General features: G+C 35.9%; 1 protein-coding gene and 1 pseudogene across 7 annotated transcripts in view; one reads left to right on the top strand and one right to left on the bottom strand.

Annotated features, from left to right (window-relative positions):
* The window catches only part of WDR7 (WD repeat domain 7), a 358780-nt gene that overhangs the window by 313080 nt on the left and 26869 nt on the right, over window positions 1–18831 (bottom strand). For 6 of the 7 annotated variants that reach the window (XM_041739724.1, XM_041739725.1, XM_041739719.1 and 3 more), the window contains 10 exons: window positions 18567–18673; window positions 16949–17027; window positions 12567–12741; window positions 10211–10287; window positions 8945–9064; window positions 5158–5303; window positions 4723–4825; window positions 2171–2303; window positions 1621–1869; window positions 627–847 (listed from right to left, as the gene is read on the bottom strand). In XM_041739724.1, the coding sequence (XP_041595658.1) occupies window positions 627–847; window positions 1621–1869; window positions 2171–2303; window positions 4723–4825; window positions 5158–5303; window positions 8945–9064; window positions 10211–10287; window positions 12567–12741; window positions 16949–17027; window positions 18567–18673 (1410 nt within the window). The remainder of the gene's footprint in view (window positions 1–626; window positions 848–1620; window positions 1870–2170; window positions 2304–4722; window positions 4826–5157; window positions 5304–8944; window positions 9065–10210; window positions 10288–12566; window positions 12742–16948; window positions 17028–18566; window positions 18674–18831) is intronic. The other variant, XM_041739723.1, reaches the window with a different exon arrangement.
* On the top strand, window positions 15581–16361 carry LOC121481993 (annotated as a pseudogene).

Below are 18831 nucleotides of genomic sequence, written 5' to 3'. Positions count from 1 at the left end.
TTATGAAGAAAAATTATGAGTCTGTTATTTATCAGTCCTAAAGTTTCCTCAGACCTCATTACTAAAATTATTAGGTTTTTTGACATCACTACACACCCAGCAGTAAGAAAGCAATCTGCTTTCACAAAAGTGGGTACAAAATTTTCCAAAATCATTATCAGTGACTTTCCCTTGTCACAATCAGTGTTTTTTTAAACAAAAACTATTAATAAGTGTTGATAAATATTTTGCCTCTACAAAGTATGCACTCACCATCCTTTTGCTCAGATAGAGCTGAAAATAATAAGAATCCAGAACATCTTTATGAATATTTAAATTTTAAAATGGAAAATTGAAACTTCAATAAACATATTCTAAACTGCTACTACGTTCCAGAGATAAGCCATCCTATTTAGAAGAGAGTAACACAAAGAAACACTAATGTGCATCTTCTATGTCTGTGCCCAACAGACAAATAATTATAATTTTGCTTAAATATTATATATTAACATTATCTAGTTTTAAAATTGAAAGGGTTTTAATATTTTCATCATATTTTAAATTACTCTAGATTCCATTTATATCATGCCTGGTAGCAATATAACTCAGGGCTACCACAATAAAATAATCTTTTATGATCAACTTACACTACAGTTTTCGGGTGGAACTAGAAGTTGAGTAATCTCGCCACCATGCACACAGAAGATATGTTTCATTTCTCCAGAAAATATGTCCCAAATTATGACTGAAAAATCCACACCTCCAGATATCAGATATCTTTGATCATAACGAGCTGAGACCTGATGAGGATATAGCAAACATGTGACTTTGTTCCGATGACCACGGAGTGTTCTGTGAGGTGGCCAACCTGTGAATGAGGTTTTGGATTTAAAATGGGAAAACAAAAGTCTTACAAAGCTTCAACAAATAAATGTAAACATGAATTATCAGAAGAGATATAAATTTTATCATAGAAAAAACTTCTAATTTTATCTTGTAAAATAACTGTAGTACACTAGGTACTAGCCACATGAGATCACTAAGCATTTGATGTAGCTAGTCCAGACTCATACGTGCTATAAAATATACAGATTTCAGAAATTAAGCACAAAAAAATATCTCCTTTGTAATATTTTATAGTGATTGCAACTGATTTTATATTATAAAATTGAAATTTTATTCAATTTTTACGAGTTGAAAATAGTTTTGCTATATTAGGTTAAGTAAAACATTATTAAAATTAATTTCATCTGCTCCATTTTTACTTTATTAACATGAATATAGAAATTCACACATTGTTACATATACAAATTTCTACTGAACAGCACTATTCTAAAAGATTGGCAGTATTGTTGATAATATAGTTACTTAGTAAGCTATAGAGATAACTAGTGATAAACGAAGCTGTTAACATATACCAAGAGGTAAACTCAGACTCTTCTATATATAGTCACCACATGGTATATATCCCAATAGGTACTAACTTTGTCTTACCCGTACATCAAAAAATTCTACCATTTCTAACACACTAACAACTAAGCTGATGCATTGTACTTGTTACAAACAAAAAGGGCAAATACTAGCAGTATCACAATTATAGGTTACAGAGTTCTCTAAACACTTCAGACATCTTCAGCATACCTCTTCGGAGCATGTGTTCCCCCTGCAGCAGCTGTACTATGGCTGTCTGTGTGGCAGGTACAATAATGATGCTTCCATCCTCACGGCCACAAACAAGTCGTCCATGTGCTGGTATGTACACACTTGCAGTTACTTTAAGAGGCTCATTACTATTGGGAATCACACTCAGTTGATCTATAATTCCAGCAGGACAAGGATTCAGTTTATCAAATGCTTCTTGCAAACTAATAGAAGTTGTCTTTTTCAGTTCTGTGGAGGTTTTGTTTTGTATTAGAAAAAAAAAATTTGTTCATGTTAGAAAAAAATTAAACATTTAATGTTTAATTAAATACATTATTATACATTAAAATTTTAATGTATTAACACGTTAAAATAAATGTACTTATGGTTGATTCAGTCATATATACTAGAGAATAACTGTCACAAACTATAATTCTAAGAATAAAATGACATGTACATTATGGATTTATTATGCAGTGGTTAGTTTTTAGGTAGCTAAATTAAAAAAATTAAGAAATTGCTGCACATGATTTATTACTATCTTCTTTACCTTCCTGTTTATCAGGTGTGTCTGACAGGTTCCAAATATTCAATCTTCCTGAAGAATCACCTTGAATTAATAGTTTATGGAGGTGTTCCTTGCATCCGTAGAAGAACCGAGTAACAGGAGGACAAATTAGCAACTGCCAAAAAAAAAAAGTTCAAATATTTTTAGCTGTCCTATTTTTTTTTTTTTTTTGCAGGTAATCTCTACACCAACATGGAGCTTGAACACATGATCCCAAGATCAAGAATCACATGCTCTACCAATTGAGCCAGCCAGGAGCCCCCATGTTGTCTTTTTAATAAAAATATTTCATATATTAACATTTTTTTCAGATAAGGATGTTAGGTACTTTGCCTCAGTATCAGAATAAAAAACAATATTTTAATGTAATTGTATAGCATTAATTACATTAATGTCAACTAACATTCAAATCCAGTAAAATACAAACATGCAACAAAATGAAAACTATATTATAGTCCTTCTCTGGAATTAGTATTTATATTCTTTTCTCTCTACTTCAGAAAAACTGAATATTCATCACAACCACTCTTTACCAAAAAGAAGTCTCCACTTTAAAGGTGAAAAGTAGAGAACTCACTAATCCTAGTTTTTTGCCCATTCCTACTTAGTCACTAAGAGTAGCAGCAAATTAAACTACCAAGATTGTCCAAGACTCCATTTTTTTAAGTAGTAAATTTTCAACTAATAGCATGACATTTTACTTGGTCAAATTTACATAATCAATTTGAACCTAGCCTGATATGTTAACTATAAACCACTAGTAACAAAAAACCATTCATTAACCTCTTGTGTATACTTTTTTTAAACAAATGATTTTTCTGCTTAAGATCTTATGCCTTCAGTGATATCACTTATTTGAAAATACTAAATAGGGGTGGGCTCATAAAATTAAAGTTTAGATTATCAATTCACAAATACTTGAATATTAAAGCATAGAATCTTATCCTGAAAAGTAATAAAAAATAGTATCAGTTTTGACAATTATAATTAACAATTGGGATGCCTGGGTGGCTCAGCGTTTAGGTGCCTGCCTTCGGCTCAGGACGTGATCCTGGGGTCTAGGATCGAGTCCCACATCGGGCTCCTTGTGGGCAGTCTGCTTCTTGCTCTGCCTGTGTCTCTGCCTCTGTGTTTCTCATGATTAAATAAATAAAATCTTAAAAAAATAATAATAGTAATAAACCAATTACCGTATTTGGTGGTGTTTCTGAAAAATCACTCGCCTATAGAAACTATATACATTATGCATAATCAATTTTGTGATTTAACTGAAGTCAGAATATTACTGAATACTGTAACTGATAAACAATATGCCTAACATAGAAAAGTTGCTACAGCAGCTATAATAACCAATATTCCATATTCCAAAGTGTATCTCACACCACATAATACATATATGTATCTTAACTTAAAACATAGTGGAGAACTGGTATTTTAAAAACCATAATATGTACTTTGTTTTATCTAAGTTTTTTTTTTTTAAGATTTTTAAAATTTAATTATTCATGAGAGACACAGAGAGAGAGAGAGAGAGAGAGAGGCAGAGACACAGGCAGAGGGAGAAGCAGGCTCCATCCAGGAAGCCTGACGTGGGACTTCATCCTGGGTCTCCAGGATTGTGCCCTGGGCTGAAGGCAGGCACTAAACCGCTGAGCCACCCGGGCTGCCCCTTATCTATGGTTTTTATACCAGTCATCACCCTTTAGTTTACCTGGAAATGATTGGTTGGAGAGAAGTATGTGTTCAAGTTAGGAAAATAAAGGACAGGTTACAGAGCATCTTAACCATACATAAATGTATAAATTCTGTAAATTCAAAATATTAAAAAAAAAACTCCCTTTCCCTCATCATCCCTTCACATAAAGATGGAACAAAATGTTCAAAATGAAAAAGCTGTGCAAACCCAGAATATAAGTAAAGGAAATTTAGTCGTTAATGTTCAAAAAATATAGAGGTAAAAACCTAGTACTCACAGTGCCATTATATTTCAACTCTAAACTGATATTAAGTAGGTTTTTAGAAGTCAAAATAAACTTTGGTTTTTATATAGGAAAATTTTTTTATTATTTCTAATGCCTAAACATTTAAAATACTGTATGATCTTGAGGAGATACTGTAATGCCTTATCCAAGTAATGAACTACTATATCATTCAGCAGTAGTCTATGATTATCTTTGTCCTCCTAAAATTATACCATGTCACTATGTTTATAATCACATGATAGCATAAATCAATACTATTAAATTATACCATCAATATGAATTCTATCAAAAAGTCATTCCCACTATGTAATCAGTAAAAGATCATCTATATCCTCAGAGAAACGAGAACACTCAAAGTATATGATTAAGATATGTACATTTTACAATTGTGCTTATAACTAACCATGTCAAATTATTTTATGACATTTAACAGAGCAACCTGAATCTTTCACATTCTTAGCTAAGAAGAGCCACCGATGAATGTAGTTAATGTAGTTATGAAAAAATTTTCAATGTCACTATCAATTATAAATAATACCTGAAGAAGTTTACCTCTTTATCTGTTCTATCCAAGAGGCTATGTTGTACAGGAGGAATTAAATTTTCAACCGCTTTCCCTACATCACTGCGGAATGAATCACTAGCTGGGAGGCAACTGAAAATGAGAAAAACATAACATTCAATTAAAATACTGGCATTAAATATTTTACCTGATGAGGATTTTTAGACAATGAACAAAATATGGATTTTCAAATTACAGTTAATTTAATGTAGGCATTAATGTCATAAAAATGCCCCACTTCAAATAAAGATCCACCTAATTTTTGTACTTGGTAGTTAAAATGGAATTATAAATCTAACTTAAGAAATTCTAAAGTTTTTTTTACTTAAATCATTTGTAGTTTAAACATCATCATATATTTAAGTCATACTCTGAATTCAGACTCTTGCTTTATTTAAAGTCTTAACTTATTATTGACTGAATACCTGGCAGGTAGTTTGTAAATATAACTTTGCCCATTTTCAGTCCAAATGATTACTTTATCTGCTGATACAAAGTCACCTCCAGTCCACGTCTGTCCATTTTCACTAGGACCTGAACACAGCAAGGAATAGTCTCCAGCATCAAATACCTACAAGGAACAAGAAATTCACAATCTAATCCATGCTGGTGTCATTTAAATAAGATACAGTGACTTTTAAACTAAAAACAAGGGTAGCCTGGGTGGCTCAGTCAGTTAAGCATCTACCTTTGGCTCAGGTCATGATTCCAGGGTCCTGAGATCGAGTCCAACATCAGGCTCCCTGCTCTGCAGGGAGTCTGCTTCTCCCCCTTCCCCCTGCTTGTGCTCCCTCTCTTGCTCTCTCTCTCTGAAATAAATAAAATCTTTAAAAAAAATAAACTAAAAACAACACAAAACTTCTGGGAATATATTTTACAAACTCAGGCCTTTAAAATTCGCTACGTCAAGTTAAAGGCATTGTGGCAGTGAGCCTTGGGGCACAGTCACTTTCACCAGGGAAAACACAACTAGGTCCCCAGCTGTGTGCCTCTCAACAGTCAGACATATGACAAGTGGAGCAGGCGTGCTGCCTTGCACAGAGCCAGGGAATCTTTAGCCTTTCTTATCTAAAGGTAGGAATGTTCCATTATGGAATTCCAAGTAATAGGGAACCAGCCTCTAGAATGCATGGTTAGGACTCCTGTTTTATTTCTGTGTTCAGTAACAATATTTCTAATACACTAAGATATCAGAGTATCTCTCTATTAATACAGGAGTTACCTTACTTTATTTCATCCAGGGGATGAAGTAGCATAAATAGGAAGTTAAAAGACTCAGCTTTATTATTTAATAATTCTCACACATAAAAGTCAAGTCCTTCACCCCTCCCACACACACACACACACACACAAAAAGTCCCTAAAATTTCATCAGCAACCCAGGCCATCTGGAGCTTTGCATTTGTAAGGCACACTAAAGTTTACAAAGTGCCTTTACATCGTTATCTCATGAGTCTCAGAAGGACTGCAGGAGGCAGGCATTGCTGTTCCATTTTACAGACAGCAAACTGACACAAATACACAAAAAATTACATCACCAGCTCAAGGTTGTATGTCCAGCAAGCACTAGAGCTAAGATTAAAAAACCCTGACCTAATAATTCCTATAAGAATTTCAACCATTTTCAATAATTGGTAAAAGTATATTCTACATTGCTAAAAAATTTCCCCAGGAGGAATGAGTAAATCAGTGGCCCAGATTTTTTATTTCAGTTTTTTCTTAAATAAAAGGCAATCAAATTGCTTATACAAAGCCTTTCTAAAATTAAAACAAATGCTAGTCGAATTTACCATGATTTGCTATATTTATCATTTACAACATTAACACTACAAGAATAGCCAAGACAAGTCTAAGAAAGAATGGAGACCACCCTCCAGACTTATTATCAATTGAATATTATTATTCAAAACTATGAATAATTAGCTCGGCTGGCTCAGAGGTTTAGCGCCTGCCTTCGGCCCAGGGCGTGATCCTGGAGACCCAGGATCGAGTCCCACGTCAGGCTCACTGCGTGGAGCCTGCTTCTCCCTCTGCCTGTGTCTCTGCCTCTCTCTATGTCTCTCATGCATAAATAAATTTTTAAAAATCTTAAAAAAAAAAAAAACTATGAATAATTGTTATCTATGAAAGCAATTATATTATCTATGAAAACAATTATATTATCTATGAAAACAAATTATAAAGCTACAGAAATAAAATACAGTACTGATGCATAAACAGAAAAACCAGTAAGTCCAGAAACAGATTCCAGTAATTATAGGAACATAACATATGATAAAGGCACAACAATAAAAAAAAAATGAATTATTCAACAAATGGCATCAGGAACTGGGGTCCCTCTGGAATAAAAATAACACTGGATCTACATCTTGCAATTTATACAAAATAAATTCCAGAGTAAATATTCAAAGGTATATAAAGCACAATTATACAAATATTAGGAAAAATGAAATTTTTTAAAAAATCTCAGCTTGTGATGAGCCCTTTACAACATGTCACAAACTGTTAGAAACCATAAAAGATAACCACATTAGAATAAAAAACTTCTTTTCAGCAGTATTTGGAGAAATCATTCTATTGAGTTACTATCTTAGTGTTGTTTTACGATGCATTTCCATGATGATTAATGAAGCTGAGCACCTTTCTATACATTTATCAGCCACTGGCTTTCTTCTTTCGTGAAACATTTTTGTCCATTTCCCTACTAGACTGACTTATTGTTCTGTTCTCACATGAATACCAAATGCTTATTATGAAAACACAAGAAACTGGTATTAAATAGTGCCCCTGGAGAGGGGAAGGAAAGAAACCAGGGGGAAAAAAAGATGCATACTTTTCACTGTGTCCTCTTGCACTCTGATTTTATTACTATTTTCATGTACTTTAAATTTTAAGACAAAGGAAGGATCCTACATAGCTCACTGTTAACAGGAGCTGCTAGCGTCTCCTCTCCAATCTTATTCCAAAACAGCAGCAGTGGCAAGGATAAGGTTTAAGGTGTCCCCTGGTCCACCCGTCACTACAAAGCCCATCCCCTTTGAGGTGGTATCAGGTGGAAGTACAGAGCATAGCTCCTGCAGTCAGGTTGCCAGAGCTGTAGCCCAGCAACTCCACTACACCCTGGAGAACTTCAGTCGAGCTTTCCGTGTCCCCTATAGTGCAGATGTCTCATCTGCAAAATGAGGAAAGTAACAGCTCCTACTTCGGCCAGCAGCTTCTAAGACTGCTCCTTTTTTAACCCTGTCCCCTGAATATGGTGGGATGTTGTGACTTTCTAGACTAAGAAATACGGGAGAAGTGATGAGATTGCAGTCTCAAGAGTAGGTGGGCCTTGGCTACAACTTCTTTTGCTCACTTACTACTCTGAGGGAACACAGTTTCCATGCTGTGAGAGGCCCACATGACAAGGAACTAATTCTCCAGCCAAGAGTCACCTGCCAACCACCGACCGAGTGAGCCTGCACGCAGAAACACCCTAGGTGACCCCAACCAGAGTCCTGGCTCACATCTTGACCGTAACCTGTGGGAGACCTTGAGCCAGAGGTGCCCCACTAGGCCATGCCTGGATGCCCCACAGCTGAGCTTGTGGTACAGGAACCAGAGAGGAACTGATTCATGTTTATTGTTTTAAACTGCTCAATTTTGGAGTAATCTATTATGCAGGATTAGGTAACTAATATATCTCCCCTCAGAGAGTGGTAAGGATTAAAAGAAATAATACATAGAAAGCTTTGAAATATATTCTAAGATCTTCTTTGTGTTATGGAAACACTGAAGTCTGGCAGTGTGGAAGTAATATACCCCTTCCGTCATTAGCTTTGAAATGATGTAGGAAGACCTTCCCAAATCCAAGAACTCAGAACAGAATGGCAATTGGGAATAACAACAAGCTACAAGGACAATCAGCCTGCAGAAAACTCACCACTTCTGTTTATGTTGTACTGAGGAAATGATGACTGAAACAGTAGCAAAAGGGAGAAATTAAGATAAATGGACTAATATTCATTAACTAAATCATTCCATAACCCAGAAAAAAGGATAACTATATAGCCAAATCCCAACACCTAAAAATTTGATATCAAAATCACACATGAATTCCAAAGTGTTAAATATTCTTGCACCAAGCTCTTCCTTACAATTATCTTTGGAAGTCTGATAAACCACCACCTTAAAGGGTAAAAATACAGCTTCTTACTTAGGTAGTTATCTTACCCTCCAATATTTGGAGCACACAACCAAAAGTGACCTTTGTGTGAATGCACAAAAAGAAATGCTTTGGCAATTCTGACAATAAATTGGTTTGGACTCCTCCTCAAATATTGGCTCAGTATCCTGAAAAGAGAAAGATTTAGAAAATTTTAGGAATGGCTTGGTTGTTGATTAAAATTATCATACAATGATTAAAAAAATAAAGTGAAAAACATCACTTGATACATTCATCATTTTAGCATATCATATAAGAACCAACGTAATAAAAAGCATCAAAGAAAAAATTCTAAAAACAGGGCAGCCCTGGTGGCGCAGCGGTTTGGCGCCGCCTGCAGCTGGGGGCGTGATCCTGGAGACCTGGGATCAAGTCCCACATCAGACTCCCTGCATGGAGCCTGCTTCTCCCTCTGCCTGTGTCTCTGCCTCTCTGTCTCTCTCTCTCTGTGTTGCTCATGAATAAATAAATAAAATCTTTAAAAAATAAAAATTAAATTAAATTAAATTAAAAAATAAAATAAATAAAATAAAATAAAATAAATAAAATAAAATAAAATAAAATAAAATAAAATAAAATAAAATAAAATAAAATAAAATAAAATCATCCTGGCACAATGTCTTTGCTACAAAGCTACTCAATAGTAAAATGCTGATGAGAATCAGTGTCAACATCGTGGCAGTAACAGATGATAAGAGTTTGAGTCAATCCTAAATTCTGTATCTGTATGTTCTTTTAGGTAAAAAAAAAACAAAAAACAAAAAAAACAAAAAACCTGATCAATTCCTCCAGGTCCTCCCAAATTCAGTATGTAAAAATTCACTAGCTGAAGAGATTAGCATCAATACTGTCAGAATATTGATCTGCTGTTCCTATCGACAGAGTTACAAGGAATTCGAGCACAAAGAACAAAGAGAGAACTAAAATTGGCTTTATATACTTTTTGTGTTGGTTTGTGTTGGTTTTCTTTTCCCTCAAGCAAACTATCTTTTAACTTTAATAGAGGCAACTGAGGAAAATCCCAGCTCTTCTGTTTCTCTACTTTACATCCTGTACAGCATGTTTCTCTATTTCATATCCTCGACAGAGCAGATGTCTGCTATCAAAAGTGAAAAACATAATGCACTTACAGAGACAGCATACTAGGGGATGTTCTAATACTATGTCAGTAAGGCTCTCGAAAAAGAAGAGATTTCTCCGGCTCTTTAGGAAAAAAGGGGGGGGGGCTATCATCACTAAAATTTAAGACTCTAAGAACAGAACATTTGTCTCACCTGCATTCCACTTATTTCAGAGGTAACAATCCACACCTTCAAGATGCCCGTCACTGAGAGTGCTACCACAGTGTCCTCTAAGTCAAAAGGGACCAAGAAGCCAAGGTTACAAACATAATACTTTCTTTCTAAATAATAACATGGCTTGCATTAGTGAAATTAATAGTTTTTCAATTGGCATAAAAGCATAATTCTAAATTTCATGAAATAATAGAAAACCAGGTTTTGAAAAGTAATAGGCCACAAATTTGAAATTCAAGGAAAAGTTGTTTGCAGCTACTTGAATTTAGTGCTAATCAACGAGTTTTTAATAATTTCAAATGTTCCTGGATCACTATGATTACATGATGATTTAACAAAGAATTTTTATTCTTCAAAATTCACAACTTTTATTATCATGGATGAGCACACTCTATCTCTCGAAGACACTCATTTCCCCACTGTTCCACCTACCCTGCCAGCCTTCTAGACATTTTATGGCACATTACACCTTCTATAGACTGTTCAAGAGAAAACATGATATAAAAACTGAATTCATTAGCCCACTTCGGGGAGCTACCAAAAAAAAAAAAAAAAAAAAACTGAATTCATAAGCTTCAGGTAAGGAAGCAGTCACAGCTCCATGGCAACATACATGAAACTCTGGGAGGAGAGACATTGGAAACAGTCTAATGCAGGCTCCAGAGTGAGGGAAATACATGTGAAAATTGCAATTTCTTTACTAAGCAGGAAACAGTAGATACCTGTCTTAAATTCAATTTGCTTATCTGTACACAAATACAAAAGAGTAAGAACAGTACCTAGCCCAATAATAATTAAGACACACCACAAGGATAGCACTCAGCATGTCAATCAAGATGGGTTATTACTATTATTAAAAAGAACCATTTGCTGTCTGTAAGTAAAAACCTCATCATGTTATCTACTTCTCTAGGCTACGAAGGCACTGGAATGCAGGAATTACAAGTCATGACCCTGTATGGAGACACTAACGACTGTTCACAAATCTGTTAATTTATAATAAAAGTGGAACATACCAATATATCCAAAATTCTCAAATACCCCAAAGACCAGAATATAGTAACTGCAGATTAAAAGTTACATACGTTTACAACATTATAAACTGATAACATTTAGAACTGCATGCACAGCACAAAAGGTTCCATCAGTGACAATCTACCCTGTTTATTAGACCAGAGTGAGTACAGGTGTATTTCATATGGAAATAGTGTAAAAGTTCAAAATGTGCACACTACTTGTTACAAATATATTCTTTTAAAGAAAACATTAATTGTAACTACAATTACAGGTGAACAAACTAATAATGAGTTCCCTCCCGGAAAATGAATCTCATTTTCACTGCTATGCTCTGGAATAAAGCAGTAATTCTCGAATAGGCATTAAAAAGCCTCTACTTAAAGATTAAAGAAGCCTGCTCGATCTTATTTGACTGAACATCTCCCAAATATATTTGACCAAAGATCCCTCCTTTTTCACTAATATCTATCAACAAACTTCAGAACCAATACTTTGAAGATGGGCCCTTGGGAAGTACTGCAAACCCATCCACTCTGTTTCCACAGCGAGTGCTGGACTTCATTCAGATCTGCACCACTCTTGCCTGGAGTATTAAAATCATCTCCCATCTAAACCATTCTCAACAAAGCCACCAAAGTGATGCTTAAAACCTAAGTCCCAGTGTGGCTGGGTGGCTCAGGTCAGGATCTCAGAGTCCTGGGGTCGAGCCCCCCATCAGACTCCCTGTTCAGTAGGAAGTCTGCTTCTCCCTCTCTCTCTGCCCGCCTCCGTCCCCCTGGCTCGTGGTCACTGTCTCTCTCTCTCAAATAAATAAATACAATCTTCAAAAAATAAAATAAAACAGAAGTCCTTTCAAGCATTCTTACCAGAGACTGTCCAACACCTATAGGAAGGGCCAGAAAGCTACAGCTCACAGATTAAATCCAGCCCATTGGTTGTTTTTTGTAAATACTGTTTTATTAGAACACAGACAGACTAATTCACTTCCGTGCTATGTGCTTTTGTGCCGCACTGACAAAACTGAGTAGTTGAAACACATATCACGTGGACTACAAAACCTAAAATATTTAGTATGTGGTCCTTTACAGTACAAGTCTACCAACCCCTGATCTACAGGATGAAACCCAAGTTCCCTAGCTATTACTCAGGCCCTTCCTGATATGCCTCCCACCAACGGTGCCGACCTCAGAGGCCCCCACTCCTTCCCTCAAACTTATGTTTTATATTTATGAAATATGTCATATATGATACAGAACTCTACAGTAAACTACCCATCACATTAGGGCGCCAAAGTCCTTAAAGGGCATCACACACTTACCTTGTGTTCGGTGAGATCGGATAATACTCATGGAGCTAATCCAGTCTGGAGAGATCTTTGATACTAAGGAGTATAACACCTCAAGGCTGGTGGCATCCACAACGAGGATTTCAGGATAGTGGCCATGGCATAAAAGCCTTCCTTCTCTCTGATTTCCAACAGAAAACTGGTAGAACTAAAAGGAAAAAGAGTTTTAAATGTTCTCCTTGTGAGACTTGATTCAAAGGCACTCATCACACTTACTGCACTCAATTTCTCCAGTAGTATTTCCAGACAGGTTCTATATGGTGCCTATTAGAGGTGTCTATGTATGTATATATAGTTTATGTCTGTATAGACATCCAACAAGTTACATTAAAATTTCAAAATATCTAACAAAACTTATTCTTTTCCTAACATCCTCCCTTTTGAATTACTTTGGAGAAGTTATAATAATAATTCTTTAATTTTCCATAGCATCTAAAACAGATTGTTGACTGAATTTATAAAACACCTCAGTAAAATCAGCTTCACAAATCAAAGCAAAAGGAATCTTTTCACAAAACAAAGCAAAACATATCAATTTTAGATGAATGGGAATAGGTGGGTAGAAGTTTATAATTACTAGTTATGAGGAAATAAAATTTAGAAGATGACTGCTGTTCAAGCATGTTATAATTAGTGGTAAATTCTGATTAATCCAAGTGTGTTATTTCAGACTGAAGTGTGAGACAACTATGTAAATCATCCTCATAATGCACATTTATACTTTGTGGAAGAAACACAGAAGAACCAATACAATCATGATCTACATGTTACTCATCCCAAGAGCAGCTCAAAAGGAAATGGTGGGTTTCCACCAACCAAAGAGCAAAGGAAAAATAACTATCAAAACAAAACTAACAAAACTTCTAAAAGGACCTGTCTCCTATCAGCCTCAAAAAAAAGTGACTCTCCTAGTAGAATGATTCTCTGAGGTGATTATAAGAAGGTGAAGACATCTCATCTCCAGACTACTACTTCCCAAAGAACTGGACTCTATATGAATCACATGAGGGCAAGCTAGACAGTGAAAAGCATATTGTAAGCACTCCACAGCTTGGGGAAAAAAACTAAGGAATCTTGATCCAGTCTGTCTGCTCCCACACTCATCAGTCCTGCCCTCAGGCTCAACATGGTGTGTGAAGGAATATGATCTTCTCTCAACTACAGAGTACCCTGGATACTTTATCCCAGGATCCTAAACACGGATCACAGAGCACATTAACTATGGGCAGGGTAACACCACTAAGATTCCGAGGGGAGAGGGTGTCTAATAAAACGCAGGCAACCACAGAGGAGGGCATCTCTAGATCTTAGAAGGTTGATCCAAAAAATATGACACACAACCTAGAGGTCCCAGGGACTGCTAGGCACTCTCATGATAATGTGACCATAAGCAACGGTAAGCCATCGAGGAGGAGGAGGGTCAAGGAGGAAAAAAATGGGTGCAGAGAAGCCAACTTTGTCAGTATCCACCAACACCAGCCAGGAGACACACGTACACTGTAGTCACTGGAGTAGAGCTCTCCTGGGGACAGGGATATTTTATTAGCCTTGCCTGACTAGCTGCCTCCCACCTTTTACTTTATACTCCCAAATTACCTTCTGACCACGAAATTTAGTCTCCTAGACACCTTCATACTAGCAAAGAAAGTATCCTGAATGGCTGGGACGCCTGAGTGGTTCAGCAGTTGAGCATCTGTGTTTGGCTCAGGGCATGATCCTGGAGTCCCAGGATCGAGTCCTATTACAGGCTTCCTGCATGGAGCCTGCTTCTCCCTCTGCCTGTGTCTCTGCCTCTCTGTGTATCTCTCATGAATAATAAAAAGGAAAAGGAAAAGGATGAATCTTGAATGGGGAAACAAGTTTTCCAAATATTAAAAAGGGATCTCCCACGTGATAATCCAGTAAGTTGGCATCTCCTTGTAATTTCTGTAAGTGCCAGTCTTATCAAGGTTTATCATTTCTGCTTATATAAACAACTTGCTCTTGGACCTGAGAGAGTGAAGATCTCACAGGAAACAACTGTCACACACTAATGCATCTGTCAAAAAGCATCTTCTAGAGATTGCTGTCAATTTAAATGCAAGACCTAATACAGGATCTGAGAAAGAACAGGCACTAAAAATAGGTTGAATGAACAAACATAATTTTTCCTAAAATTTTAACCAAAAGTTTTTAAATCATGGAATTAAACAATCAAGATATGTTTACATCTAAGGAATCCAAGACATTTATATGTAATTTTTCAATAAAAATAATCTACAAAGTCACTGTCTACCATTTATTATCTCTTTCTTCATGTGACAAAAATATATTATACCCCTTAAATAAAAAGCATATACCCTAACAACACTGAAGAAGCAATTTTTAAAAGGCCCTCACCAGGGCAAGAGATAGTAAAAACAACAACAACAAAAAAAACCTTTATGACACAAACCACTACCTCACCCCCAAACATTTTCCACTGCTTTTCTAATTTGTCTTGGCACAAGATTTCTTTCCCAACAAATGACTCCATTTGTTTAAGCGAGGCAGTATGATGTAACCGAAAGAATAGAAAGATAAACCTGATTTGGGATCCTGGCATCAGGAATGACTCACTGTGAGCCTGGGACAAGTCATTTAATCACTCCTGGTCTCAGCTTCTTTCTGAGTATACTAAAATAGTATACTCCTACTTAATTTGTAAGGATGTGGGAAAGACTAGATGCCTATACAATATGTGCTCAGTAAAAGCTAGTTTTCTTCTCTTCCCTCTCCTGCCCCATCAAGAACATAAATTATATATTTTCTATATAGACTTGTGATTTTCCCAATACTCAATAGAGTAAATGATGCATAATTTGAAGCACAAAGAAACTATTATGAAAGAATAAGAACACCAGGGTGTTTGCAGCCACCGCCGCGCCGCCATCGCTCACCAACGCCACCTCTAGCTCACCAAGCTCCAGCCGAAGGAGAAGAGGGGTAAGAAAGGAGGTCTCTGTACCATGGCTCGTACAAAGCAGACTGCCCGCAAATCGACCGGTGGTAAAGCACCAAGGAAGCAACTTGGCTACAAAAGCCGCTCGCAAGAGTGCACCCTCTACTGGAGGGGTGAAGAAACCTCATCGTTACAGGCCTGGTACTGTGGCACTCCGTGAAATTAGACGTTATCAGAAGTCCACTGAACTTCTGATCCGCAAACTTCCTTTCCAGCGTCTGGTGCGAGAAATTGCTCAAGACTTCAAAACAGATCTGCACTTCCAGAGTGCAGCTATTGGTGCTTTGCAGGAGGCAAGTGAGGCCTATCTGGTGGGCCTCTTTGAAGACACCAACCTGTGTGCTATCCATGTCAAACGTGTCACAATTATGCCAAAAGACATCCAGCTAGCACGCCGCATATATGGAGAACGTGCTTAAGAATCCACTACGATGGAAAACATTTCATTCTTTAAAAAAAAAAAATTTTTTTTTCTCTTCTTCCTGTTATTGGTAGTTCTCTGAACGTTAGATATTTTTTTTCCATGGGGTCAAAAGGTACCTAAGTATATGATTGCAAGTGGAAAAATAGGGGACAGAAATCAGGTACTGGCAGTTTTTCCATTTTCATTTGTGTGTGAATTTTTAATATAAATTCGGGGACATAAAGCATTAATGCAAGTCAAAATGTTTCAGTGAACACGTTTCAGCAGTTCAACTTTATAACAATTATAAATAAACCTGTTAAATTTTTCCGGACAATGCCAGCATTTGGATTTTTTAAAAACAAGTAAATTTCTTATTGATGGCAAAAAAAAAAAAAAGAAAGAAAAGAAAAGAAAAGAAAAGAAAAGAAAAGAAAAGAACACCAGGAATATCAGTCAGAAATTATACATTCCTATGTAAATTCTTGTATAAGGCAGGCATATAAAATAGGCATTTCTTCAACAGTCAGAAAGTCAAAAAAGTGTAACCAAGGAACAATTGCACAAGTAATAAACAGGATATAATCTACAAAGTGGATCCATTTGTGTTAATCATGAATGGAATCATAAAGGCTTTAGCATGAAAGATTCCATTATTTAGGATCTAGAGGACTGACCCAACTAGTAAAGGGGCTCTCTCGCCTGGTTAAACAAAGTGGCCAGAAAAAGAAGTGGCAGGGGCAACTGGCTTACCTTTGACCTTTCCTCATTAGTCCCTTCTACTTAATAAGTCCCCCACTATACCATCTGATGAGGAACACTTTTACTACCCCAATTGTACTCTTCTTGTCCTATTACTCACTTCCACCCCATTTTTCATATAAAAATATGGGCTCAATGTCTAAAAAACATTTAATTGTACACCTGTAGTAAGTTATGCTGACTTGAACTGTTATGGAAATAGATACCAACCTGTATGCCTGTATGTGTGCAGGCTAACTTTGTAAACTCAATACATCTGCCATCATTCACATCCCAGAGACACATCTCTCTATAAAACAAAAATAATAGCTAACTTTAAATCTGATTTTTAAAAGCATTGTTCAATTTTGTCACAGTGCTTTAAAGTGAATCTTCCATTAAAACTGATATATTTCAGGAAAAGTAGTGTATAATCATTACTGTGTCTGTGAAAAATTCTGGTCCTCACTCACCATCCCAATCTCCCCTTCAACCTACACCCCCACCTGGATGCACATTCTTTCTGGGCACAGAGTAGGACTGCACTTCCCAGCTTCCTTTTGGTTCTGAAGTCTCATGAGTAATTCTGGCCACAACTGATTCAAGGACCTCAAGAACTTTCTTTCTTCTCTGCCTCCATTCCAGAGAGTGGCTACTCCTGTTAGTAGTGCTCCCTCCCCCTCAACCTCAAAATAAGGATGGTAATGAAGCAAAGTCCCAAATGATATACCAGGGCCAAATGACAAAACCAAGAAATAAACTTTTAATTTAAACCACTGGGATTTTCCATTAGTTACCGGCATAGCTAGAAAATTTAGCACAAAATAAAAATTAAAGTCACCTTAATTCTAAATTTTTGCAAATTAAATGTAATATTCCAATTATAATTCTGTTTATTACATAAGTTTACCAAGTGCATAACATAAAAAGCTTCTTTCTCAAACTACAGACATGACATACAAAATTAGAAATATCAGCATGTCTTTGCCTCTTAAAGAAGTAAGTTCTATTTAATGAAAGACATTAATAAAATGCAGTGACACTAATATTCTCAGGGCTTTCTTCAAGGTGCCCTTTCTTATACCTCATATGGTATGAAACAATTTTTCAAAGGAGGTTCAGTCTTATTTAGAATATGCATGCTAATATGAATTATGCTTTAATTGACCAAAAGGGACTATACTTTTACCTGGTGCTGCCTCTACTTGTTGCAAACAGTTACATAAGGTTCTTTTCAAATTCATAAATTATGGGAGGGGAAAGAGGAGAAAAGACCTTCTTAAATAATTCTTTCCAAGTCCCCAACTCTCTTTAATAACATATTATTTTCTATGCATCAAAAAAGTTTAAAAGCTTAAAAACTCCTCACTCTGAAACCTATGACTACTACCCAATGATCTGTCTAAAAACAAATTATGTTCTAAGACTCAAGAATATATACAATTACATTAGTGTATTAACAAATATGAATACAACAACATGACTTCTGCATGGCTTCATCTTCCAAATTTATGCTAGCCTAGCCATCATTCAGGTTTTTTTAAAACTCTCAAAATGGTCTGCCAACTTAAAAAAATAGAGATTAATGATCAGGCTTTAACCTGTAAGGTCTTTTGAGTTTCTCAAAAGCAAGGCAAAAACATAACCATAAATTACGATAAAAGTATTACAAAAATCATTAACAAAAATTCACATTTATAAAACCATATTTCAAATATCTTTAAGTTTAGATAACTGAAGCATTTACTTAAAAGATACTTCAAAAGAAAAAAATTCCCTACTTACTAATACACTGGTACTATTTGCAATAAAGACTTACGAGGAAAAAAGTAAATAAGAAAATACTTACCCACTTTCAGATGCACTCACAATATACTGTTTGTCACTAGAAGCACAAGCTTTAGACAAACAGGTGATTGAGGCTGTGTGACCAAACAACAGTGCTCGAGGATTAACCTAGAAATACACATATATGTTGATATAAGTACCAAATTTTTAAAAACTAATTTTTAGGAATCCTGTGAATTTTCAATATAAATATATAGACAGATTTGAGAAGACCTGCTCAGAACACCAAAAACTGAGAGCAACGCAACAGCAATCCCCATCCATTT

The sequence above is a fragment of the Vulpes lagopus genome, chromosome 24 (assembly GCF_018345385.1).
Source record: "Vulpes lagopus strain Blue_001 chromosome 24, ASM1834538v1, whole genome shotgun sequence".
NCBI lineage: Eukaryota > Metazoa > Chordata > Mammalia > Carnivora > Canidae > Vulpes > Vulpes lagopus.
This window is presented reverse-complemented; position numbering and strand designations above follow the sequence as displayed.